At 46.5% G+C, this 26,972-nt stretch overlaps 1 protein-coding gene across 3 annotated transcripts in view; it reads right to left on the bottom strand.

The window, feature by feature from the left end:
* GAB3 (GRB2 associated binding protein 3) overlaps positions 1-26,972 on the bottom strand; it is a 65,642-nt gene that overhangs the window by 19,439 nt on the left and 19,231 nt on the right. For 2 of the 3 annotated variants that reach the window (XM_059482964.1, XM_059482965.1), the window contains exon 2: positions 1,637-1,940. In XM_059482964.1, coding sequence (XP_059338947.1) covers positions 1,637-1,940 — 304 coding nt within the window. Of the gene's footprint in view, positions 1-1,636; positions 1,941-5,423; positions 5,494-26,972 lie in introns of those variants that run through there. The other variant, XM_059482966.1, reaches the window with a different exon arrangement.

Raw genomic sequence — 26,972 nt, 5'->3', positions numbered from 1 at the left:
TGGCAATCTTTGCTCAGGGAGAAACACCAATGTGTAATATAAGTGTTGTCCATGTGCAAGTCTTACAAGCAATAGTGCATGGCACCAGCAAAACAGAGAAGGCATTTCTCAGTGTAAATGCATCTGTCTGGGACAGCCACTGTCTCAGCTCCTCTGCCACAGATCACATCCCCCATGGACATCCTCACAAAGTGCCCAAGAGAAGGCTGCCTACACATTTAGAAACAAAAATTATTTTTCTCTTTTGCATAGAAGGGTTTACCTTTATTTCAGAGTAACTGGTAAACTTGTATCTCAAATAAACCTGCACCAGCAATAACAACCCAAGAGCAACAACTCAGCATCAACAAAGGCAGAACAGTAGGAAGGTGGTTACTGAATATCCCTAATTCCATCCAGCCTCCAAAGGGCAGCAGACTCCAATCCCTACCAGAGCTACTTTGAAATTTGTATTCATGGGCAGCTTGTACTGACACATAATCTGTCAGCAAGTTTTCATGGTGGTTTCTGAAGTGAATGGGAAACGAACAGACATCACATTTGTTACAGGACCACTGCAGTGTTCTTGCCACTCCCATTCCCCTCAGAAGACACTGTTCAAAAGGCAGCTAAGCAATGCCAGGAACCATGATAGATTAAAATAAAACCTTTCCCATAGCCTTTTGTTTCTTATCAAGTTTCTTGGTAATGGTGTGGCCATGCAGCACTTGCAGACACCAGCAGCACAAAGACCATGGAAGGATGAGCTGCCTGGCCACACATGATACCCACGAACACATCACTGCCCCAGGGCTTGTGTCCCTCCATGGCCCCCTCTTCTACTCCTGCACTGCCTTTTACCACATTGAAGGCTTCATTCTGACTCACTTCCTCTGCAACTCTCAAATTGCTGCTCTATCTGCCCCTTGGAATTGTCAAGGGAAAGACAGATTGCTGTTATCTGAGCCTGATTGTCTCATTTAAAAGGTAAGTTAATGATAGTACAGGTCCCTGCTTTAATTACTGGCTACATCCATCTTGGAGTGGTTAATTCTTGGCAGCTTTTCAAGAAATTCACTCTGCTGAGTATATACAGGTGTAGGGCCTGGCAAAAGAGCTGCCTTGATGCTTCACTGGCAGGACCATCTCTTAAGTCTTTACACACACTTCTAACACTCCTATCCTCTGCCTTTTCTTTGTTTTCTCTTATTAACAGACTAAGGCAGCTTAGTATTTCTGTCATTGATTTATGTGCAGGCATGTACACCCAAGTCTGTGCACATTCCACACCCAGAAAAGCCTGAGAAAATGGGAGTTCTGCAGGATGCTTTCCTGGAACAGGTGTCTTACATTATGCCTAACTAAATAAATACAGGACATGTAATGAAATAAATGGCCCCAGAAGATAAGACTAAGTCAGCTTTTCACATAAACAGCACCTTTTCTTATTAAGGAAGAATTGCTTCATCAAAGTGAGCCCAAGCAGCCAGTGAGTATTTCCACTCAGCAGCAGTGCAGTCCCTGAGAATCAGATCAGGGTTTAGCAGCATCTCAGTCTGCGTGGAGCTACAGGAACCAGTCCAGCCCAGCCTGACAGCAAGGTCCATCCTGTCACCCCCGGGCATTCTCCCAGCCTCCAAGATGAGCGTGACCCTACCTGTGCCATCTTCCAGATGTCCAAAGTTACAGATCTGGCTGATGTTGCGCACCCAGATCTGCATCTCCTCCTCGGTCTTGGCTACCAGGTAGAAGGTGCGGTAGGTGGTCCTCACGATGAAGACAAAGTTGTTCTGGAACTCCTTCCTGATGAAGTTGGGCCCCGAGTGCTTGAGCACCTGGCACTCATTGAGGTCGATGGTGCGGATGGGCTTCCTGGAGTGGCTGTTCCTGTAGTACTCCAGCACGTCGGGGTTGCCGCTCATGCGGCCCCTGCGCAGCACAAACCAGCGCTTCCGCCAGGCCTGCGGGGGCAAAACAGCTTCAGAGCCAAACTCCACTGCAGCAGCCACCCCACACAGCACCTGCAGGGCTTCACAGGGCCCCTCAGCTCATGGAACCCAGGCATCAACCCAGCGCTGCCAAGCCCGTCACTAAACCATGCTGCTGAACACCACACCTGCATGCGTGTTCCAGAATTCCAGGGATGGTGACTCCACCAATCCCCTGGGCAGCCTGTTCCAATGCTTAACCACCTTTTCAGTGAAGAAATTTTTCCTCATGTCCAAAATAAACCTCCCTGAAACAACCTGAGGATGTTTTGTCTTGTCCTGCTGCTCATTACCTGGGAGAAGAGTCTGACCCCCACCTTCTTTCAGGCAGTTATAGAGCAGTAAGATCCTCTCTCAGGCCTCTCTTCTCCAGGCTGAACAACCTGAGTTCCTTTAGCTGCTCCTTACAGGACTTCTGCTCCATGCTTATTTTCTTTCAGGTTTTATATTTGTTCTGATAAGCTTGCCAAATTACAATTTTTATTTGATGCACTTGCTATCAGCTTGCATTGGAGATTGGAGAACAGGCAGAGGGCTGTCCCTGGGAGGTCAAGAACAACATTTTCCCTTCCCCTCACCCCACCAATATGATGCAGTCAAAATGATCCAATACATCATCTCATCCACAGAAGAGAGGTTTTTTTTTGTAAAACAAAAATACCAAGAACTGCACATTCCTGGAAACAAGTGCCTTTTGCCCAGCAAAGCCCAGAGCTCCAGATACCCTGTGCAGCTTCCCTCCTATGGTTTTCAGTGCTGTTACAAAGCTGTTTATGAGCTGCCAATTACTTCTGAAAGCCCAGAACAAACCCCTGAGCGAGTTGTAGTGCTAAAAACAGAAAGCTTCAGCATCTTACAAAAGGACAATTATTTACCCATGCACTGTCAAGCTGAAGCAAACCTGGCAAGCACTGATGTTTTCTGACACTTGTGACTGAATGTATGGGCCCCATAGAGGCTTAAATGAAGTCCTGCAGCATCACTCTATAAAGCTACATGCCTGTTTCTAGGCACAAATTAATATACTTTCCCCTTTTTTTATCCAGCAGCTGCTTTTGTTCATCAACAGTGTAAGCACCTCTGTGTTGATTACAGCTATCACCAACACCTACTCTGGGCCAGAAGAAATCAATCCTGATCTCTGTCCCACAGGGAAAAGCCAAAATAAGACATCAGGACATTTGCCCCTGCCAAACTCCATAAAAATTGTTGGATATGTCATGCCCAAACCAGCCAGGCCAGGGAGCAGCCAAAGCTCAGGCTGCAGCTGCCCCAGCTCTGATGGAAACCTGGGGAATGTGCAGGGACTCATACACTGCCCAGGGACCTCCAACAACTGCACAGACCCCGGCTGCTCCACCTGCCTTCACTGCAGTTAAAGTTCATTGAAAGGAACATTTGGACAACCCCTACCACAACCTCCCTACCCGAAACTTACCCAAGAACGCCGTGAAAGGACTTTGTCACAATGATGTAAATCTGGGTGGTAGTTTAAAAATCACACTCATTTTGCAAAGAGTGGATCTGTCAGTTTAAAGACCGGCAACCATACAATTTTAAGACAAAATCCCTGAGTTCAGGCTGCTTTCAGTAAGATGTAAGAGTTTTCACTTGCACAGTTTAAGATAATCTAGGCACTACAGTTTTTGCTCATGCCAGGTTCCCATAGGCATGGTGATAGTAAAAAATAGCAACAAAGGAATATTAACAATTGTTATGTCAGGAAAAAACATTTCTTTTTGTACTCCAAATCATTTATTTTGGTTTTTTGCAGTGCAGCCAGCTTTTCACAGCTGTCAATAGTCACCCAAAAATTTATCTTAATAATTCTGTTCAGCCTGGCATTACCTCAATCTCTTTTGAAAGCAAATGATTCTTCAAATACAGAGAACAGAGAATGAAATATCACGGGAAAAGCTCTTGCAAGCTTGTGTATGGGAGGAGCATACAGACTGGGGCATCACATCAGGAATAAAGAGGAAAAAGATGAGGTGCAAAGTGTATGGCACAAAGAAAATTAAGTCTTGCCCCCACTGACCCAGTAAAGTTTGAAAATTATTTGTTCTCTGCTGGAAGTAGTTAGAGACAACAGGTAACTGACACATCTTAGGCAAGCATAATTTTGTGGAAAACAGGGAAAAAAGAGAAAAATGAAATAGAAAGAAAAGAAAAATGTTTAATGGAGAAGGAACTTTCTAGACTAGCCAGATACCACATTGGAACAGAGGCCAGCAGGTACCTCACGTATGGTACCAAAAGGAGCCCAAATCTCTGTCACCCGAAATCCAAGTCCTGCACAGGCTCAATGCACTCCCCACAGATGGCTCAGGACAGAAAGGTCACATCTCCTTACACACCCTCACCCTAAACAACCACAGGGAAAAGTTTCAGAAGATGTGAGACAAACAAGAACTGCTTCCCAGAGAAGCAGACTGCTAAGGCAGTAAGGTGAAAACCCCCACCAGCTTTACCACAAAACACCTCCTATACTTTTTTTTCCCTCCCAAAGCTGCCAGCCTTGCAGCTTAAATACACCTGCCTCCTGCTGATGGAAATGGGATAGAAATCCCCTGCATCTGAGCAAGCTGAGGAGGGGATGGGAGAGCAGCTGCTGCCAGGCACCCAACTGGCAGCTGGGGAAAGGTGGGAGCTCAGGGCTCCCTGCTGCTGGCTGCTACAACACCCCAAGGCAGGACAGCCCAGTACCTGATTTCACTTCCAAGCACTTTGGTTTTCATGATTCTAAAGGAGTGTGTAGGCTGCCTTTAGCACAACCCAGGCAGCTGGTGAGAGAACAGAGAAAGCTGCTGCTGTGCTTGGAGGGAAAGCCCATGGTGCCTCCATGAGGAGGCAAGGCTGGCTGGGGTCTGTGTGAGGGGCCATGCTTGGATCTGTCCCCGAGGAGCTGCCTGCTAACCTGGGGACACAGCCTGAGCAGTTCTGTCATGGGGCTGGCCCTGCCAGGCTGGACATGGAGAGGTGCCCTATCAGAGAGCTCATGATGGGAAAGGAGAGCAGGGCTGGGTCTCTGGGAGAGAACAGCAGCTATCACAGCTGAGCAGCCGTGAGAGCAGGACTGAGGGGAAACAATGGCAGATGGCTGCCCAGATCTGCAGCCCTCAGGCAGGGTGGGCCCCGCTCCTCTCCCACAGGGCGGCCTCAGCACCTTCCCCAGGCCAGCGGTGGGGCCCAGGCAGCCAGGCCGCCCTGGGCAGCTGAAAAACAAACAGATTGTTCTTGTGGGGTGACACAGACACATGCAGGAAAGAAGGGGCACAGTGAGACAGAGGAACTGCCCTTTGGTGGGACCACAAGCTCAGGCAAGTCAACAGCCTTGGGTGGCACCATGGAGTGTCCCAAACATTGATGCGCTCTTAGCCTCATGGAGCTACAGGGACCTGTTGTCATCTTATCACAGGGGCTCCATGCTGTTGTCTCCTTGCAAAAGTTCCATACCTTCTTGATGTTTTCTCATGGGCATCTCCTCAGAGCACTGACTCAGTCCTCTTCACAAAGCAGCCAACTGATGCTGTTCCCTTCTCAAGGGGCCACCCAACTCTTTTATAGCACTCTTCTTCTCACTGGTTACAGCTGTGGCCTGTTAAAGTCAGGCCTGTTCCTAATCTTTGATAATTGACCCAGCTGCAACTCCTTAGGGGTAAGATTACTTTCTACACTATCTTTATTTTCTTATATTCTATCCCACTACAGGGAGCAAAGCAAATATTGGCTGTACTGCCAACCACTGCTGAGCCTGGAGCACAGGGCAGGGAGAGGCAGAGAGGGATGGCAGCCTGAGCCAGCAGCGCAGGTGAATCAATATTTGCACACTTTCAAGCACTCAAGCCTTCTTCAAATCAGGTGCTATGGCAGAGTGGCAGTACGTGGGACAATGGGGAGTCTGCTGGAACCACCTGAGCTCACCTGCTGCCATGTGCCAGAGATGTTCTATGCCTGACGCCAAAGAGTTGTCTGAGGGAGCAAAAGCAGCAGACACTGCCTCACCCAACACTGGGAAATGGGGAGTGCTGCTAGCCCACAGCCTTGGCTGGACACAGGCACCCAGCACCAGGGAGGGCGCAGATGGGTGGGAGGAGATGAGAACACCTCTTCCCTGTGTGCTTGCTCTTAACGTCAGCTTCATTGTACCATCAAACTGCATTTGCACACCCCCCAGCTCTCTTTTTCTGTCCTCCACTTTCTAAGGAAAAAGTGGCATCAGCTTCTGACATGACACAGTTACCTGCGTGGGTAGGGTTGAAGGACCATCTTTTACACATCCTCTCATATTTGACCTACCCAGTCCCATCACTGCCTCCTCAGATTAATTTCCATTCTGAAACTTTCCCCAGTATGTGCCTTTACTCATAAAATGTTGACTCCAAAACCCTTTTGCTTATCCTACAATGCTGAGTGACAGTGCACAGGGGTTTTGGACAGGAGCAGGCTTGCCATTGCCAATACACAGGACTTGCCCTGTTCTGTGGCATAGGCAAAGCAGGGGTTTTTGTTCTGGCACACTTTCAGCAGGAGGCTCTTATCCCTGAGTCAAATATCCTCTCCTCATTTTCCTGCATTTGCCTGCAATCTGCTGTACACCTCCTTTCCCCAGGGTAGGGGATGCAGCACACTGGGGTCACTGGGAGCTCAGCAGAGACAAGCCCTGGCCAGACAAGTCAGCAGCAGCAGTTTCATCTCTCAGGGCCTCAGCAGCTCACACATCCTGGTGCAGAGGCTGCCTGGCCCCTCACAGTCCTTGTCCCTGTCTCCAGTCCCCAGCCCCAGGGCAGAGCAGGGTGGGTTTTACACAGCTGTACATCCTCATTAGTTTCCTTTTTACCATTTTCCAGCCACAAGGCTGCCTCCTCCTTTCCCTGTGTCTGCTGAGGGTGTTGGTACCAGGCTAAGAGAGACCCTGCGAGCACCTGCAGTGGCTTGAGGCCAGTGGGGACACCCAAGGAGGCAGCAGGGCCAGGGTGGCTGGGCTGTGGTGAGGAGGGATTTATTTCAGCTGGTCAGAGCCAATAGTATCTGCCAATATTTAGTCTAGAGCTGCACACGCTGCCAAATTTACAAGAGAATGTGGATCAATTTAAGGTGAAAGACTGCACTCCCATGGCTGAGATGAAGCACTTACTTCAATAGGTACTGATTCCTGGCATTCAGCTTAGGCTCCTCAGTTACACCATGAAAAGGTTCTAGGCATCCAGGCTATTCCATCCAAACTATTACATTTATTTTTGGGCCTCCTGAAATCATTATTTTCTTGATGAAGGAGTGATAGGAAGATTAGAAGTTTACACCTCCTCAAAAGCCCTGTGGGCACTAGAGAGAAGGCTGTATCAGAGAAACACAACTACCATCAGACAAGAGCCAACATCAATCTAGAACAATTTTCATCTGCCCTTCGTAAGTGAAACAGTTCAATGCCAAAAGAAAGAAAGAATTTGCAGCAGCATTGGTTGGCTGCCAGCACATTCCTTTGTGTAACACAAGCTATCAGTGTTTTCATCTTGCTCCTGAATTTTTGACTTTGGGAATACCAGAGTCACATCTAAAAGAAAGAGGAACAGCTCTGTTTCCACTTCAGTAGGGTTTCCAAGAAAGAGATTGCTCCTTCCACAATCTGACATCTGCTTCTGCTGCATGAGTGGTGTGAGGTTTAGAGGGCTGCTCTTCCATGTGAGCATTTGCTCTACCTCAGCACTGTCTGCCAAAAGCCATGGGCAAACCTGTTCTGAGCTGAAAAACAGCTGGCTACTGAACAGGGCAGAATGAAAGCTGAAAAGGTTTATCCAAGGACCTTCATCACTTACCTTCTGCCTGAAGACCATGTTCTCATTTGTTTGTACAACATATCCAGTATTTGAGATCTAAATAATTTATTAGAGGACATACAAGCTCAGTGAGGTAAATTGGCCTGAAATCTAATTTGCCCTGTGAGTTTTGATTTTTTTCTGGTTTTAACAACAAAACACAGAACAACCAACAAACCAAATGTGAAATTCTTGACCAGCTATATTAATGCTTACAACTCCCCCATGAGGATAAATCTTCATTTTACAGAATGCAGCAAAGGGGATGTCAGGGTGAAGCAGAAAGAAGGTGGCTGTGTGCTGGTTCCTTGCCTGCCTGGTGCCCTTGCAGCCAGGACAGGCTGCAAGGACGTGGCACAGGACGTGTGCTGATCCCCATGCCTGCTGCAGGGCCTCTGGTACTCAAAGAAGAGTTTGAGACTCTCTGATAGGAACGACTGCAAAAGGTTTGAGTATTGGGAGCTGCTCTCATCCTGCAAAATCCCTTGGAGAGGGGAAAGCAGCAAATCCCACCAGAGAAGGGTTTGGCATGGCTTCTCTCCCACAGCTGGGTGAGGGCTGGGAGCTTCAGTGCACAGTGCTCCTCCTGTGGGCCCACAGACTAAGCCACCACCCTTGGGGCAAGAGAACTAGCAGAGCTGCAGGATGATAGTCCCATGGGAGTGCCAGCACTCGAGACAAGTTTTCACAGCTTGTCTTTTTTAAAGAACAGTTTTTAAACATATTCCTGTGGAAAAAAGAAGTTAAGCGGAACTTTATAGCATTTCCTATAAAAAGCCCAAAAGAGGAAGTTAAAATTCATATGTAGTCAGGTTTGTAAGGAGCTGATTCTAAGCCCACTGAGACCATGTATGTTAACAGAGGTTCCCTGCCTGCAGAGCAGGGTCCTGCAAGAGGAATCTGTGCACTGGCAAGGAGTTGGGACCAGCTCCCAGCAAACATCCTTGTGTTCAAAGAAGACATTTTGGGAGCTCTTTGTGCCACTCTTTGCAGAGCAAAGGGCCAGTTCCATGCAGCACATGCTCCTCAGAATGTGGGACCCTTGCAGAAGGGCTCACACCTTGGCAGCCTGCAGTGCTTGGCTTTAACCCTTGATTTATTCACTCTCAGAAAGCAGATGAAAAAGACCCCCACACTTAAACCACCCAGCCTGTCCCCCAACTGGAGTTCTGGTTTTGCTATTTCAGCTGTGGCTGTTGGTCTGCAGCACCTATCAGCTCTGCATAATTAATCTCTTGCTGATGAGGCTGCCTGCTTGTCCCTTCCAGTCTGTCCCTGTGGAGCACTCTGGGAGCAGATGAGCTCACTGCCCATCACTTACTGGTTTAATGCTTCTCTTGGATTTTGTCTCTTGTATTTTCCACTCAGCTTTCACAAATGTCTTCAGTAGTGAGAGGCTGAAACTCATGGTTTATGACTGGGAAAGAAAAATCAATAAATACTCAATTTCAGAGAGGGATACTCCTCCCTTAGGCCCTTCCTCTGCCTCCACGGGCACGTAATTCTATTTAACCTAGAGAACAAAATAAGATATTTTTTGAAGTAATTTTTCTCCCTTGGCTTGGGTGCCTGGAAGTTGAGGGCATTCTCAATTGTGCTGGAAAGGCATTGGCTCTCCCTCTCCCTCTCCCTGCCTGTTCATGCCCACTGCACCTCTGCTTTCTCAAGGCTGGGGCTCAGCTCTGGTGGGAAAAAGCTCAGAGCTAAGCAGTGTTTCCATATAAAACAACTTTCCACAGAGACTGGCACAAATGCTCTGGCTCACCCTGTGCAAAGGGCTGTCCCACAGCGAGCTCAGGACAGGCTGCAGCCTCACAATGGATTTCCATCTGCCACGTTCTGACTGTTTAGTTTCAGAATCACTCTAAATGAACCCTGTTTCAAGAAAGTCACCGTGAACCCTCAGAGGAGATGTGATGGGTACGTAGTACAGGGGGAAACACCTTCTTCCTTTCAAGGTGATACAGCTATGTTAATTGACTAAAAACACCAGTCAGAAAATTTCCTGCACTTTAAGTGCAACGAGAGCTTTGTAATAAAGCACCTCAGAGGACATCCTGTAGAAGCAGAGACATGTCCTTTGTTTCTGTTTCTTTACATGAAGGAATCTGTGGTTTATGAAGAAAAGATGACACACATTTTAAAAAAAGTAGAACAAAATCCCGCAGTCATATGTTGCCTGCTAACCTAGACACATTGCCATTGCCTGCTCTACATCCTAATCCATAATATTTATGGTGCTTACATAAACAAACATCTGTATCTGAGTGCGTCGCTGCTATTTAATAAACATGAAGATTCTTTGTTACTCTAATGGGTTTGTTTGGGCATGGAGGGTCAAAGTCATAGGGACCCAAAAACTTGGGAATTTTATGTTCTTAAAATATTTGCAGAAGATAAGAAAAGTTCTGAAGGTAAAATCAATAATGAAACCGCTTCATTTTGGGGAGGGAGAAAGGAGCCAGACATTTGGACAAAGAAATATAATCTTTTTCACTAATGTGCCCTATCATTTAGTAAGGGCAATAAAGAACTGTGCTCCTGACAGTCATGTTGATGAGAGGTTTTCCCTGAGGACACTGGCAGGGTGGCACAGCATCCCTCTGCTCCTCATGCAGATAGGAATTGCTCACAGGACTGTGTGGGCTGCAGAGGATCAGCAGTGCTGTGCCCTCCTTGCTTTCCCCATGGCTCCTGGTGGGTGGTGTCAAGGGGCTCTCCCACAGAGAGAAAATGTGGGTGTTGTGGTTGTGCTGCCCACATGGGTCCCTGGAGTTCACCGGGGAGGATGATGATGGACTATCTTATCCCACAAGATCTTGCTGTGGGGAAGAGCTCACTGACTGATCCCGGCTACAACAAACACTGCCACAGCGGAAAACCACACAGCTCCACCTCACCCTGATACACGTCAAATGGCCTCACAGGGTCCTGTCCTGAGCCTGCAGGGCAGGCAGGACCTCACTGTCACCCCATCACTTGACAGAGCTCACTGCCCACCACTGTCCCAGGCTATGGAGATGGCTTTAGGCAGATAAAGCCTTGCCTGTGAAACACACAGCAGCACAACGCCTGAGGAGTGGTGGCAGGAGGGCAATCAATTTCCAATGCATTTCTTTAGCAGTGACATCCTGTAACAGGCATGGAGCCAATGAGTGCCCGCCCCACTGCCAGCCCAGGGCATCTCACCTCTATTTTGACAGCAGTGGTGTTGAAAGCTTGGGGCTTTCCTTGTGAACAGTTGCCCTGCAAATACATGCAGGCCTCTTTGCGCTCATGTGCAGAAAGTATAAGGATCAATCAATATGAAATTAGTGCTGCCTGCCACCCCAGGGGCTGTGCCCCAAGGGCTGCACCTCCCAGGGACAGGCTTGTGGCCAAGGGGGCTTTGTCAGGAGCACCGAGGGACCAGGGCCAGCCAACAAACCTGACAGCATCTGTGGGGCACCAGGAAGAGACAAAAAAATGAAGTAACTCCCCAGCTGCACTTGGCTGTGGCTCCCTGGGACTAACAAGATGGTAAAAACAATCTCACTCGCTTTCAGGAAACAACTGGAATTTTTGTGACTCAGCATCACTGTAAAGCTGTGCCCAAAGTGATCTGCAGAACTGATGGAAAATCAGGCTAAGGAAAAGAAAAGCAGCCGTGGTGTGATATCTGCACAGGTCTGGGAACAGCCTTGGCCCCAGGATGGCCACCTTCCATCTGGGCTGCCAGCACTTCTAGTGGACCACCAGCTCTCATCAAGAGGATGCAATGGGTGAACACAAGTCCTGGGTGGAGGGGAGCTGATTTTGGCCAGCTGACCTTGCCTGAGCAGGCACATGGAGCCTGTCCCACCTGTATCCCTGCATGCTGTGATGCCAGGCAGGAGGTACCAAAGTACTGGGCACCAGGGCTGGATTTGACTCACATCATGAGCACCCTCATGAGCAGCCTCATATCTTCTGTTTCATTTTGTCTTCCCTTTTCACTTTTAGTGGGGATGTAAAATAGGTCAGAGCTCAGAGCAGAGTTCCCAGCAGCAGAAGACAGCACTGCAGTGATTATTGCTATTCAAGGACCTCCTCCCACCCAGAGCCCTCTGCTCCTCCAGGGCAATTTTCCTTCCCAAGTACTGGCACTGTGACACACTAATTCCTTTAAGCTGCCCCTCAAACGACACCTTCTGACTGCTGCCACATTTCTGCAAGCATTTAAGCTCCCTGACAGTGAAGACTTACAGGCAGGACTCTTTACATGAGGATGTTTACAGCCTCGCCTGCTAGCCAAGAATTTTAGTTCCATATTCCCTCACAGCATGTTTGTACGTAGCATTTAAAATAACATTGTTATCATCCTGAATGCAGTTTAAGTTTCTGGAGTGCTTTTTTTCACCTTTGAATCCTAAAGCACTTGACAACCAGTACATCATGGTTACAGCCTCCATATGTTGAGATGTGTTCACCTGTCACAGGATACACCTGCCTCTGAAGTTGTGCTGTGCTCCTGACACTCGGACTGCTTCTCCACACACCCACAGGGATGCACTCCCATCTGTGTGTTCAGCCTCAGCCAATCTGCAGGGACACTTTTGCATCTGAAACCCTTCATTAGCTGATAAGGTGGCAGAGGTTGGTGGACACAGAACTGCTGGTCTGGCTTGGTGCCACTCCTCTGGTCAGTTAAAAAACAAAATTTGGATTTCTCAGGATGCAGGATTGGATCTTTTACAGATACAAGCTGAAAACAGAGAGAAAGGAAAAAATACACTGACAGGTCTTCCTGGATTTAACCATTAACTTTGTTTTCTCTAAGTGGAAAAAATGCTGCTGAAGCTTTAAGCTGCCTGATAGGAATTCCTACTTTTACATTAAAAGTACTTGTGTAAAATGGTCTGGAAACTCTTAAGATCCCCCTGGCTTGTTCACAATAAATTCTTTAATACTAACTTAAGGAATAAGATGAAATCTTGAATAGAAGTAAATTCTGATTTCTTAGAATGGCTTTAATCCAAAAGTCTTGCGCAGTCTTAAAGTATTTTTGGAAGACTGCACGGATCTTTGAGATCTTAATGAAAAATAGGTTGCTCCAGGTTGTTTAAGAAACAACAGCTCTGAAATACAAATGCCGGATATAAGCATCTGCTGAAGAACTGAATAATAACTAAGCCACAGGAGTCTTCAGTCATTTTTGGAAACGAGTATAGGAAAATGCATATACCAAAGGGACTGAAGTTTGGACTAATTTTGAGCAAATTTGCTAAACTAATAGCTTTTATGGAAGGACTCCAAACCTGCTTCGCTAAGGAAAGGAGTAGGGGCTAATCCCCTTTCTTGTCACTCGCAGCACAGTGTGAATACAGATGTGCAAAGCAGTTAAAGAGCAGAAAAAACTGCCTGGAGACTGCGCCCTGCCTCAGGCTATCGGGAGTCCCTCTCCCTCTGTTTTACTTGGAATTGGCGGTTTTCTCAGTATTCTTTACACAAACAGAGCAAATTTTGCTGTTTCACCTTGTTAACTGAACATGTGGTGTGAGGTCAGCAACAGTCGCCAGCCTATCTACAACTGTCTGTGCTCACATGATGCTGCAGCTCCAGCATAAACAGGAAATTGGGCAAAGTGACTCTTTTAGTAAGGGACAACAACACCACTTTTTTTTTTTTTTTTTTTTTTTTTTTAAGTGTTCAGCAAATCTGTCAGACCTAATGAAGGAAAGCAGAGTAGCCAGCAGGAGCAGAATAAAAGCTGCAAATGTTTAGGCTGTAGCACTTTTGCCTGATCATAACAATGAGGTTCAGGAAATGCCCCCACGTTCAGTGTCCTGCTCAGCTGATCCGGGTGCACATGGAGTAAAGAGCTGTATCCTCCACATCCCCTTCAGGACAAATCTGGGCTGCTCTTTTTTACATCCTTATTGACTTCACGGCTGCAAAGACTTTGACCTTTGCACTTCATTTCACTCCTAAAATTGCCTGGAGAAAGGAAGTGTGAGGGAGGCAGGCAGCAAAACAGGGAGGAGGCACACATGTGTGGGAGGACTTGCTGTGGAGAGCAGGTCACTTTTGTTGAAAATAAGAATCAACCTTTCTGCACATATGGACAGAGATAGAAAGAAAAATAGGAATAGGTCCAATCTCACAAGAGCAGCTATATAGTATCCAGATGAGCTCTGGTTTTAGGCATGAGGAGCAGGGCACTGATTTAATTGCAGGCTCCAAGGTACACTGACTCAGAGATCTCCTCTGGGATCTGTGTATTGGCCTGCAATCAGTCCCGTGGGAACCACCCGGCCTTTGCAGTGACATTTAAACTGCACTGATGCAAATGGCAAAGCTCCCGTTTGCTCCGAGGGGGCCAGGTCCTCCTCTTGACAGGAAGCTTTGAGAAATTCAGAGATTCCCATAAATGGAAACATGATATGAAAAAATTATCTGAATAAAGGAAATCTGCCTCTGGACTTACGAGGAGCATTTCTACCAACCACATCAGAGGATGAACTCTCCCTTCGTGGCTCTAGCCTGGGTTTTGTGGGTTGCGCACAGGCTGCCCAAAACTGATTTTTCTCCAGCCAAAGAGCAAATATCTGCTGGTGACTTCAGGCATGGTAAAAGCCCCTGTGAGGGGGAAGGCAGGCTGCCCCCACAGGTTTTACCCTGGCCATACCTGGTCAGGGCAGGCTTTGTGCAACACAAACACCCAGCTCTTACAGCCACACAGGCAGAGTGGCAAGCCAGGCACCACGATGGGCTGCCAGGGCTCCTGCAGGAGCAGAGGGTGTCTGGTGCACTGGGAGAGCTGCTGGAATGCAACCAGAAAACAAACGAGTTATGGTGAAATAAAGTGAAGTTTGGAAGGGTCTGTATGTGTCCCAGAAATGTGGTTTGAGCAATCAGGTCTCTGCAGCCTCCAACTGGAAGCAGTGCTGTGTGATTCAGATGCTCAGCCAAAGCCAGTCATCACTGGCCAGATTCCCTCGGTGAATATTTACAGAAAACAAACCAGATTATAAACTAAGAGTTATTTGTCAGACCTATTTAGTAAATATTATAATTGTATTTAAGAGCACACCAAGTGTGTGGGCAAGGCGTAAACCAAAACAGACGGTGGAATGTGCTGGGTGAAGTCTCTACATTGCATATATGCAAGTGCTGATGTTTCTGAAAGGGGCTATGTTTAGGTGGCCCATGCTTCCTTTAAAGTGAATTGAGTTGAACCTCAAAACACTGAAGGTAGCTGAAAGTGCTCAATAGCTGTTTTTTGCACCAATTTGTTCATTTCAAAGTACATTATTAGAAAGCCAGCTACGTTAGGGAATTTATAATTCTATTTTGATTGCACTTCTGCAGTTTTCACCTGTCTTCTCATCAACTAAATTGTGATGCTTAACCTTTAGTTATTCTCTAGGCAGTGTTACATCTCCAGACCTGGGTTTACTTCTTTAAAAGCTGTCTTAAAATAGTCTCTGCTTTATACTTGACAGGAGGCAGAGCTAGTTTTTAAATATTTTTAGACTTATTTTTTTGTTCTCCTTAGTTTGTGCAAAAGTGGTCATCAGTCACATGGCTCATAATGTACAGCATTCACTGGTTGTCATTTTTTATTTTAAAATGCATAAATGTTAGGAAACATATAAACAATGCTCCTTTTGCCAGGTTTTCTTTTTTTTTTTTTTTTTGTTTAAGAATTCTCTCTGAGTTGTCAGTACTTTTTCTGTTATGTTGGGCCCTGCGTGTCATCCAAGGAAAGGGGTTTCAGGACGAAGGGTTTGAAGAAATAGCACCCTGTGAGCTCAGCTTTCCTTTATGTTTTAGGTGTGTTTCACAAAGTCAGCTGGTTAAAGTCAGCTCGAGCATGCAAACATGGCTTGTGTAAACTTCCCTTGCTCAGGAGATAACTGCTCAGCTCTGGGAAGGCACTGCTGCTGCCTGTGAAATTCTGTAGGCCTGTGCTGCTTGCCTCAGGGCTCTGCCTTCTTCACAGCAGCCCGTGGAGCAGAATGCTCCGGTGGAGCTGGGAATGAGCAGCAGGGCACAAACCTGGACTGTGGATTGCACCTGGCTCCTGAGCTGTGCTGCTCCCAGATCCACACAACGCCCACAGGGTCAGTGAGTCCAGCTCCTGGCCCTGCACAGCACCATCCCCAAGAGCCACCGTGTGCCTGAGAGCATTGTCCCAACAGTTCCTGAGCTCTGGCAGCCTTGGTGCTGTGAGCACTTCCCCAGGGAGCCTGGTCCAGTGCCCAGCCGCCCTCTGGGTGAAGAAGGTGTTCCTGATATCCAACCTAAACCTACCCAGACACAGCTTCACGTTGTTCTTTGGTTCTCTTACTGGTCACCAGACAGGAGATCAGTGTCTGCATCTCTTTTTACCCTCATGAGGAAGCATCCTCTTCATCAGCCCTTTCTCTTCTCACATCCTGAGACTAGTTCTCCCCATTGCAAATCACATGTAGGTTAAGCTTTTTTAGCCCCTGTTACTGCTGCAGCTTTTGCCTGGATGTGGAGAGGTGAATGTGGCCAGGGTGGGCATATGCTATAGCTCTGTATATTGAAAAAACTCTGCATGGCAAATAGGGTCCTAAGAGCATATGTAAAGTTTATCTTCATTTCCATGACTTCTCAAACTTCCCTTGCTGAACCAAATGATGAAATCACAACATGTTCAGAAATATTAAATCATTTCCTCAACATCTGAATACAACAGGCTGCAGAAGGAAAACAATTACTTCTGGCATGCTGCACACTTTAACACTCTGAATTCTGGCATCCCAGCGTATTTACAGGCTTGCACTCTGATCACAGCACCATTAAAACAACTATGGACCATGATTTATTTCATAGGAAATGCCCCAGACTTGCTGAACCCAGCTTTGCCTGGACACTGAGGATCTCAGACCACACAGTACACATGCAGGCAGAAACTTCAGGATGCCCCAAACCAGCTTCCTCCTGCTGGCCCGTGGGCAGCAGACTGGTGCCACTCAGCAATGTGCCTAAGCCAGCACTGGGCACTGCCCTGCTGTCCCTGTGGTGCAGAAGGCTCAGACTCATTGTGGCACTGAAAGGATGAGGGGTAATGCAAAGACTGCCCTGCCTGGCTGGGCACCCACCTCTGCCCCCCACTGCCTGCTCTGCCCTGGGTGAGCACCATGGGCAAGGGAAGGGCAGAGTGGAGCTGCTCCTCAGGTCCTCCCTGTGCTGGGAAAGGCCAGGTCCCACATGTGGAATCCTGGCAGGGCTGCTGATGCCAGGGAGAGCAACACCCCCCTGACAGAAGAGAGAGAAAGAGTAAAAAATAAAAGTGCTAATTTCTGCAGAACTTCATGGATTTCACACCCAGAAGGGTTCATTGCTGCAAGCTGATGAAGATGCAGCTTGCAAGAGGACAAGCCAGCTTTCCTGAGCAGGTGCCTTCTCTTTGGGGTTATGTTCAGTCAGTTGACAGGGATTTGTAATGCAGATTTTTTTGTGAGTACAGCAAGAGTAAAACTCACTGCCAAACTCCACAAATAGTGGAACAGTTTGGGAGTAAAGACAGATTTCAGAAATGAAAGTTCAGCTTGATGTATTGGGAACAACGTGCAATTAATGTGCTCAGCAATGTCTTAAATATGAGCAATGTGGGAGAAGGGTAATAGCTCCCTTTCTATCATTTTTCAACCTGTCAGCACACTAATCTATGAAACACCAAAATCCAGATTCTTAGTAATGTAAACTGGTAAACGTGGTTGAAGGCAGTGATATTGTGCAGCCTATCTGGATCTAGGTCTTTTTTAAACAGTAAAGTTATCAAGAATATGTGCTTGTGGGATGGTGAAATAGGATCAATGTTACTGTTACAAAAGTGAGGACAATGAGCCAGCTGGGTTTTTCCACAGGCATTTTCAAAAATACAGCATTTATTTCTGCTTTTCTGCAACTTCTTCTCTATCTCTTCTCCTCCCTTCCCTATCCTCTTTTTTTTTTTTTTTTTTTTTTTTTTTTTTTTGTGTGTGTGTGGTTTATACACTCTGAGCTACACCCAGAAAATGAGGTCACCAGGGAGCAGTAAGGATGTGGATGCAGACTGTGATGCATCATTTGCTCTGTGCATGCTGCTGGCTGCTTTCTCTCCCCAGGGCTCCCTGGCAGCAGCCAGAGAAGGGACCAGGAAGGAGGAGAAGGCATCGAGGCTGGATTGCTCCTGTGCCACTGCCTCTGCTGCTGGTGCTGTTTGAACAGGCACTGGGGAAAAACACAGACAGATGGGATGTGCTTCAGGGAGAGCTTTCTTGTGCCCTCCTGGTGTCTGCAGCTAAAGAATGAGGGATCCTTCATACCCAGGCTGCTGCATCCCATGAAGGGTAAGGGCTGTAAGGTCTGTCATGCCTCACCCAGACACCCTCTCCTATGCCAGGGATGCAGGCAAATGGGGAATATGAAGAACTGCACAAACTCCTTGGCCATCCCCTTTCCTGCTGGTTCCCCTGCCTCCCTTTAGTGTGAGCTGTGCCCTCCCAGCCAGTCATGGCAGGACAGTGCCACCACCTTTGTGCACGGTCACCTACACACCTTCTGCCCTGAGGGAAACACCTGTGCACTTGTCCCCCCTGTGTCCTGATGTCTGGGGCGACCCTGAAGCACACCCAGGGCATCTGAACCCCATGTGACTCAGCCCCAGGAGGCTGCAGTGAGGCTGCCCAGGATGGTGCCACCCCAACCAGCTGGTGAGGCCAGGCTGCTGTGCTGGGATGAAAGGCCCATGTCCCCTTGGCCATGACCAAGGTGTGTTCTGCTTTCCTCTGATGGGAAGAGCTGGTCAATTGGCTTTAAAACCATACCTCAGCCAGCCCAAATTCTATAGATCTTCAAAGCCAAAAGTGTACAGCCATCTGCCTAGTCTGCAGTGCTTGCACATGCTTCTGAAGGAAGCAAATGCAAGTGTGGCTGATGCTAATACTTGAACTGCTTGAATGCTGTCAACTTGAATTGCAAAATAGGAGCTGAAGTGAAATTCCAGCTGCCTTGGAGTTCCTCTGCTGAATTTTGAAATAATTTTCAGTTTTGAAGTGGGTTTTGTTGCTTCTAATCCTATAGGAAAGATTAATGAAGACAGAGAAACCAGCAGCAGAAATGCCAAGACAGCATTACTCACTAAGATCTGCTCCAACCAAAATGCAGGCTCATAAAAATTCAAAGCTCTCCATAGATCAGCTGAATGTGCAAGCAGAGTTGATCCACAGGGCTCTCCTCCTGCGTTGAGGACACTGCACTCCCAGTCACTGCTGAGTTCTCCTCTTCCTCTCACCAATGATGCCCCAGCCACAGAATGGTTAAATACCTGAAGGTTTGTGCCCAGCAATGCGCTTTCAGCTCGTATCAAAGAGTGCAAATCCTGCACAGTCAGTGCCCTCACTGGCCAGGAAAGCCCTGCTCAGAGCATTTATCTTAGGGAGGGTGTGGAGACAGACACATCACAACAAAGAAACCATGTGCAACATCCTTGACTCTGCACTGGAGCTACAGTGCTCAGCCTGTTAGACAAAAGCAAAGCAGAATTTCCCTGTGGAAACTCAGTCTTCAGCTGAAATATGGTGCTTGGGAGCCATGCAGATTATTCTTTTTATAACAGGTCTCAAATCCACTTCTGTTTTAGCAGGCAATGTTCTGCTCCCTAGCTCTGCCATTTAGGCTCCTGCCTGATGTTATTTTAGGAGTGACAGCATGTGGGTATCAACAGGCCTGTTGGTGCTTGTAGGTAGTGATGGGAGAAGGGATGCAGGCTTTCTTTAGAGAGGTCACTTCAAGGGTGTTTATGTTCTAGGAGCAAAGCAAGACTACAGAATAATACGTGTTTTCAAAGGCAGAGGTAAAGTGAGAGCTAGAAAGAGAGAGTAGGGGATTCCCAATGGGCAAGAAGATTGGAAAGGCAGGAATGGGAGGAGCAGGAAAGCTGAAGGAAGAAGGACAAATTAAAAAAGAACTGTGGGGACCATACAGAGAATGGAGGGGAGGATGTCACAGAGGAGCAGCTTCACCCCCAGCAGCTCCCACACAGCACAACCTGCAGAAAGCTGAGCATAAACCCCTGCTCCCAGCATGAGGAAGGCACAGCTCCTCCAGCAAGGGCTTCTCAAAATGAGACCTAGTTTTTGCTAGGGGTGGAGTAGCCCCATCACACTCTGAATCATCGGCCCTGGGCTGGCCATTGTGTGCATTGTTAGGAGGTGTCTCCTCAGCTGAAGCCAAGCAGAAAAGCCAGCAAAGCAACAGGAGGGAAGAGGCCGTTACTGAAATCCTATGAGGACAGTGAGGAATGATGACAGACAATGCCTCACATCCCTGCTGCCATTGCAGGAGCTGCCAGTGCAACAGCACAGTGCCCAAAGCAGGGTGTGACGGGCACAGCTGGCCTGGGCAGCTCACAGCTGGCACCTCTGGCTGCTGCTAAAGAACTGCAGAGAGCCCTAGAAACCTCCTGTTTTGCTAGTGCACTGCAAGCAGAGGGCAAGAGCTAATCAGGAGCTGTGCTAATTAAGCTGCCTACTGCTGGGAGAGGATGGGGATGTGGCTGGAGGCCAACAGTAATATGGTAGGCGGGACCAGAGAGCTCCGCTGACTCCCAGGGAAAGTCTGCTTTGGTAACCCGGTCCTTACGCATTTTCTTCCCTCTCCTGGGGTTGCTGGTGGAACGATACAGCCCCTGAAGCCTTTTCAGAGCCCTGGAGGGGCTCCTGGAGGCACACGGGCAGCAGCCCCTGGTCCTGGCAGGAGGCAGAGCTCAGTGGGAGCAGCCGCTGGGCCCGCGTCCCCTCTGCTCAGCCCCGCCGTGGGCTGGGGCTGCTGCTGCTGGCACAGCTACAGCCTCGTGTTTTTTGACCTTTTACTCTTCCAGAGATAGAAATGGGATTTGTCTGAGGCTTGGAATAACTTCCTGCGATTGTGCTGGAGAGGGCTAGTCTGGCTCGCTAGATAGCTGTGTCTGTCGGGCTGGCTCAGAACGGAGAGAGCCTCTGCTCTCACTGAGCTGGAGACAGATTTAAAGGAGCCCAAAGACACAGCTGGGCCTTAGAGAAAAATAAGCTGAGAGCATTATACATTGTCCCCAGTAGGACAACTGGGCTGGGGCTGTTTCTGGCATTAGCCATTACTGGAGAACCACAAACAACCCTGAAGCAAATGGTGTCTGTGTTTTCATAGTGATTCCTCAGATGGTAACTTATAAATCCTCTCTGGATCAGTGATGTGTGTGTGTCTGCGTGTGTGGGAAAGTAGGTAATGGTCTGAAAATTGATCCTTTGGGATGATGAGAGCAGGCAATGGCTGTGCAAGCCTCCCCCTCCTCCTCAGCCATTCCTCTGCCCCTGCTCCAGCACAGCCAGTGACACTGGGCAGCCACTGAGGCTGAGCTGCATCGTTTTTTCCCTGCATCTTTTGATGCCTTTCTGCATCTCTTTTGTTCCATCTTAAATTGACTTTTAGCAGCCTTTACAGGTGACATTGACAGATTAGACGCTTTCAGCACAACATTAAACAGATCTGTTGGGATCTCCCAAAGAATTAAGGAAATGTACTTCAAACAAAGCCTTTTCTAAGCAAGCCTTTAGTTGTTTCTTGTATTTTACTCATCAGTACTCAAAATCACTATGTACAAGATGTGTGCTAGTGTATTCCTGTGTGACTCACTCACAGCTTGGCTGCCTCTGACTCTCCTTTCTTGAAGTCTGGAGTAGGATACTGATATTCCTTTGAACAACTGAAGATAAAGCACCTGGTGGGCAGGATCCTTGAATGAAAATGGTAATTCTGTACTCTTCTGGCCACTGGCAGTGCCAGCTGGAGATCCCCTGGCACACTCCAAGGAACACTCAGGCTATGTCCAGCCCAGCCCAGCCATCAGCCCCTTCCCCTCCGGGCTGGGTCACCTTGCTGGAGGTGTGAGCCTCCCTCCCTGGCACGGCTTGGACAGGACAGGGAAAACAGCTCTCCCAGGGCTGCAGCTGGAGCTGGAGCTGTGCTGTTCCCAGCACCAGTGAGTTTCATAATGAGTAAGAAATAAAAATTTGGATCTTCCTGCCCAGCAAAAGCAGAGTTGTCCCAAAGCCAAGTCACGTTTCTGTTGCAAACAAGTCCTAACACAGAAGTTCAACACACTTAACACTTCTGTGCAAAGACACCATTCACAGGTTTTCAGCCTCAGGGGAATTCAGGGTGTTAGTGATACGTATCAGCAAATGTGATTTATAATGTAATTGTAAAATACAGTAAGAGAGCAACCCTTGAGCCTGTGAGCCTCAGTGCACAGCCAGCAGCAGAAGGAAGCAGTGCTGGACTGCACTGTTTATCTGCTTGCATCAAATTCTGGCTCCAACATATATTTCACTTACTGCTTTCTACATAGGAAGTGTCAAACAAACTGGAATTTTGAATAAGTTTTTATAAAAAGAAATTTGCAACCCAAACAGTGAAAAATTAACAAAGAAAACCCGCCTAGGTAATTTAATATAATTCATTAATTTAAAACCCTTTTAAAAGTGTTTAAACGCTTTTGTATATTTTTCCAATTCTATTCAAATGCAACTTGCTTCAAGTCACATAAAATAATCCTTGCTGGGGGAGAGCAAACTTTTCACAGTGATACCTCTTTAACAAAAAAATTGTAACATAAAGAACATGAGTAATTGTATATTAAGCTACAGCAATGCCTTGATATTTATGGATGGATATAAACTATGCCTGTTAGCAGAAATTAAGCACCACATTTATCCTAAAAACTTCACTTAATGGTAAATCACTGCACATCAGCTAATGAAACTGTATTTCAAGGAAATAAAAGGAGAAGTACCTGTGGCAAAAAAAGAGACCAAGAAATCCCAATTCAATTCAAAGATTTATACCTTCTTATTTAATATCATAAAAATCTGTGTTAACACTATGTGAATTAATGCTCTTTATAGAGAAATATCCTCAGGATGACTGGACTAGACTGGGGAAGTATCATGAGGGGGAGCTGTTGAAATTAAAACTACTAGTGCTCTCAGACTGAACAGAACTTGCAGCCTGTGATCAATGGTGCTGCATGCAATCCTCTTTTCCTGCCACAGTCATGTAGGTCAAAAAGACAGTGATGGACTGTCACAACACAGGGCCTCTGTTAACCCACACATTAAAAGGTATCCGAGGGCTAAGTCATTAATCTTTCTCACCACACCTTATTTCCAACAACTGAACTCAGGTATTTTACTTGTGGTACAGCAGGCAGCTACCAGGTGTTTTCCCAAGGACTCTGAGAATAATGCACATTAACAGAGTCTTTGGAGCTTCTCATGCACGTGGGATTTCCCTGGGCTCTCAGTGTTCACAGACTCTGAGCTATGGCTACAGCCACAACTCAAACCCAGACAGAGTTTGATCTAAGAGCAAACATGCAGATATGGCTGATACCACCTAAAAGGACCAGGTATGTACTCATGCAGGAGCTCACACTTTGGTGAGCACCTGTGAAGTAGGTCAGCACTCAGGGAGTCTACCAGGCACAACGAATGGAGTGTAAGTGTGAGAGCTTACCATGACCAAAACAACAACAAAAAAACCCAAATAAACACCACCACAACAAGATGTAAAACACTGCAGATCAGCTCCCTGTAAGCTCAGGCTTTTCTCTACTACACCAGGAAAAGAAAACCCAGAAGAGAATACCTGTTACTCAGACTCCTTCAGGCTGCAGATCTTTTCCCTTACAGTTTCATTACCCATCACAAAGCATGCCAGTGTTTTTCCATCCACTGCTCTTGGGCCAGTGACATCAATCCTGATACACACTGTGCCCTACCACACAAACCCAGGGGCTCCCTCACAGCAACATCAAAACTGCACATCAGCAAAGATGTTACATCATCCTGAAAGTCTGTGTGCATTCTCATAAAGTTTCTGAAATTCTCTGCAAAAGGCAGGTTGGCTACAGAGACAAGAACTTCCTGTCCCAGTCTTGAAGATTGGTGAAGGTTCATTCTTCACCAACCCCTTGCTGTCATTGTCTGACCCAGTTCCAGGAGCAGGAAGCTGTGCTGCTGTATTGTCACTTCTGACACCCAAACTCCACAGATCTGCCCTGCCTGCAGAGCAGGGATGGTGTGTGGAGAGTTTAGTTCAGGCATGGCTTGAAGAAAAAGGCCATGAAGCCATGCAATTGAGAGAAAAGTAACAGGTAGCTGTGAAGCAGTTCCAAAGCAGTTCCCAGCCTGACTTCTATAAACAATTAGACTCTCTCGGGCATCATTGTATAAACAGTAAGGTTCTCAGGCAGTCTTCCCATAACAAGTGAAACACCCTCTCTGGGAAAAGATGGCACCCTGGGAACAGATGTGGAAGTTTTGGGAACCGTTCATATCACAGTGGGAACACTGGTTTTATTTTGTGTAAACAATCAACGGTATTGTAAAACAAAAGGAGTGGTTAGAGTTTTCTCTGTTAGCCTATCATAAACCTGGATTTTGGAATATGCATGAAGTTCATTAACACTATTATTTAAACTGGCTGATAGATCAATAAACTTGAGTTCGATGAGTTGATAGGATGGTCGTTCTCCCCTCACTTCAACAATGGTGGCAGGAGCTGGAAGCAGAACTGTGAACTTCACAGTGGCTGGTTTTGCTAAGTGAATCCCATAAAAAGTGATGTGAGATAAAGGCTGTGTGAGCACAGAGCAAACAAACACTCCGCACAGATCCTGAAACTCCAGAGAACTCAGCACAGTTAGAGGAGTCTCTACCTCTCATGTCCAAAAGAAAACTTCTGAAATTCAGCCTGACAGAAACTCTTCTGTCAAAGGCTGTTTCCTGAGGGTACCAAAAAATGTCCAATCATTCATGACCAAATAATTTGCTCTTCAAGCTTAGGTCCCAGTTCCAGAAAGCTCTTAAGCACATGCTTCACAGCAAGCTCAGGAATAGTTTTGACCTCATTTAAACTGAAATTTAAGGAATTGAGCCTGATTATTTTTTTACTATTGTCCAAGTTTTCCCTGCCATTTTCACTACCCAAAGTGTGAGCAGCATCTGGCAAGATTAAAGGAGAATTTTGACTCTGACTAAGGGAAATACTCCTATTTAACCATCTTCTTGCTTCAGAGAAAGTGAACATTTTTGACTAAGGGAAATACTCCTATTTAACCATCTTCTTGCTTCAGAGAAAGTGAACATTTTTTTCAGAAGAATGCTATGCACAGTATGTATTTTTACACATACACATTGGTATGGTAGGAAACTGAAGGGACACTTCCTCTTCTAAAGCAAAAGCCATGCACCAAGAGGCCAGCAAGCACCATGAACATGAACATGTGCATGAGAGGGACATGGAAATCTTCTGGGATGTTGAATGTTTGACATCTAATAATTTTGATTTGCAAATGTGCCATACGAAACCAGCAGCACAATTAACCTCTTTCTGCATGGGTAGTCTTCCCCTGGTTCAGCAGAGAGAGTGAGGCAGAGTTTGCTTCTTCAAGTCCTGCAATGATTCCTTAATTATTTGGAAGTGGTGGAGTCACCATCCCTGGAGGTATTTAAAGGACATGCAGATGTGGTACTTGGAGCCATGGTTTAGTGGTGGGCTTGGCAGTGCTGGTTAACTGGTTGGACTCCATGATTTTGAGGGTTTTTATCCAACCTAAATGATTCTGTGTTAAGGGAGCTTGGCCTGTGGGAGGTCAAACTGTGTAAATGGAAGAGCTGTTTGTGCTGTGAGTAAGGAAGTTTAAGTTTGACCTGCAGTGAGTGTGTAAGGCTGCAGAGAGGAAGGGCTTTCTCTGGTGCTGCACTCAGAGCAATCTCTCTTTTGTCTAAAGGCCACCGTGGCTGTGACTCACACACAGCCATCAGACTATTAACACTTTTATTCCAACTAGTTATTTCTGGCTTTTGGCAGTTAAAATACCTGAATGCCCAGAGAGCTCCAGGGTAACTATAGTAATTACAAAAACAAACAACAGCAGCTCGACCCGTGGGTCAGCTGAAGCCAAAGTCTGAATCACACACTTATTTTTTACCTATAGTTATGAAAAGGAATTGAAGCTGGACAGCAGGGCAGTTCATTTCCCAGCCAGCCCAGGGTGCTCAGCCAGCCAAGCTCAGCAGAGATGCTGTGACTGCTCACCCCCTCCAGGGGAGATGCAGAGAGGTGGGTGCTGCACAGAACTTCATCAGACACGCTTTGTAAATCCACTGGAGGCTGATGGACTGAATGAATGATCTTTCCTCTCCTGGGTATTCATAATCTGTACGTTTCAGAGAGCTCTGAGGATCAGAGCTCTGAAGTCAGAAGAAAGACGGTTCAAGCTCTAGGCCTCCTTTACACTTTCAGTTCTTGCTACTCCTGCAACAGTGGTCAGCTCACTCTCAGCTGTGTCAGTCATTTGCAGCTTCATGTTGGAAGGGGTAGGGCCTTCTAGAAGAAGCCATAATGTAGTTAAATTAATTACCTTGCATCTCAAAAATGTCACATTTTATTTTTAACGAAAATACATTTGCTGATGCAAGGCTACATTACTGCTTCACCACAATGGGTTCCTTCAAGTCCTCTCCCTCTCTAAAACAAGTCAAAATTTACTATTTTGATTATTTAGGATAATTTGATTATTTAGGATATTGCAAAGACAGATGGCTCAGTAGCCAAACACTTTTCAAGTACATAATCCAAAAGCTAAAGTGCAATGTAAGAAACCAAATCAATCACAAATAACAAGCAAATATATCAGATAATAAATTTTAAAGATAAACAATGATCCTTCAGTTGTTCTTCTATTTATTTTCTATAAAATCAATTTTGCTAAACTAGAGGGCCATGAGTGTGTATTATCAGTAAATAAAAAAGATCAGAATACAATGGAGCAAGACCTTTATGATTCACCAGTAAACCACGAGAAAGAAACCACCAGTCTGGAAGCATCACACCTTCCAGCAGAGCAAGATGCAATAAAATGTGTAACAGGAACAGCCAAGCTAAGTTGCAGACAGCTCCCAGTTCTCTAAAGCTGTGGGCCTCATCTTAACTGAACAAGATCTAAATTAAATTAAATCCAAAATCTCAAGGTTTGAAAAAAAAAAACAACCCAAACCCTAATACACTAAAAAGGAAAATATAATGAATTTTTGTTTCTTCTTCTGGATTTCATTAAAATACACAAGTGCAAAATACTGTCTACAAACATGAAGCCAGAGTTGCACAGAGG

Source organism: Ammospiza nelsoni, chromosome 15 (assembly GCF_027579445.1).
Source record: "Ammospiza nelsoni isolate bAmmNel1 chromosome 15, bAmmNel1.pri, whole genome shotgun sequence".
NCBI lineage: Eukaryota > Metazoa > Chordata > Aves > Passeriformes > Passerellidae > Ammospiza > Ammospiza nelsoni.
Note: the sequence above shows the minus strand (reverse complement) of the source record. Positions and strands in the feature narration are given on the sequence as shown.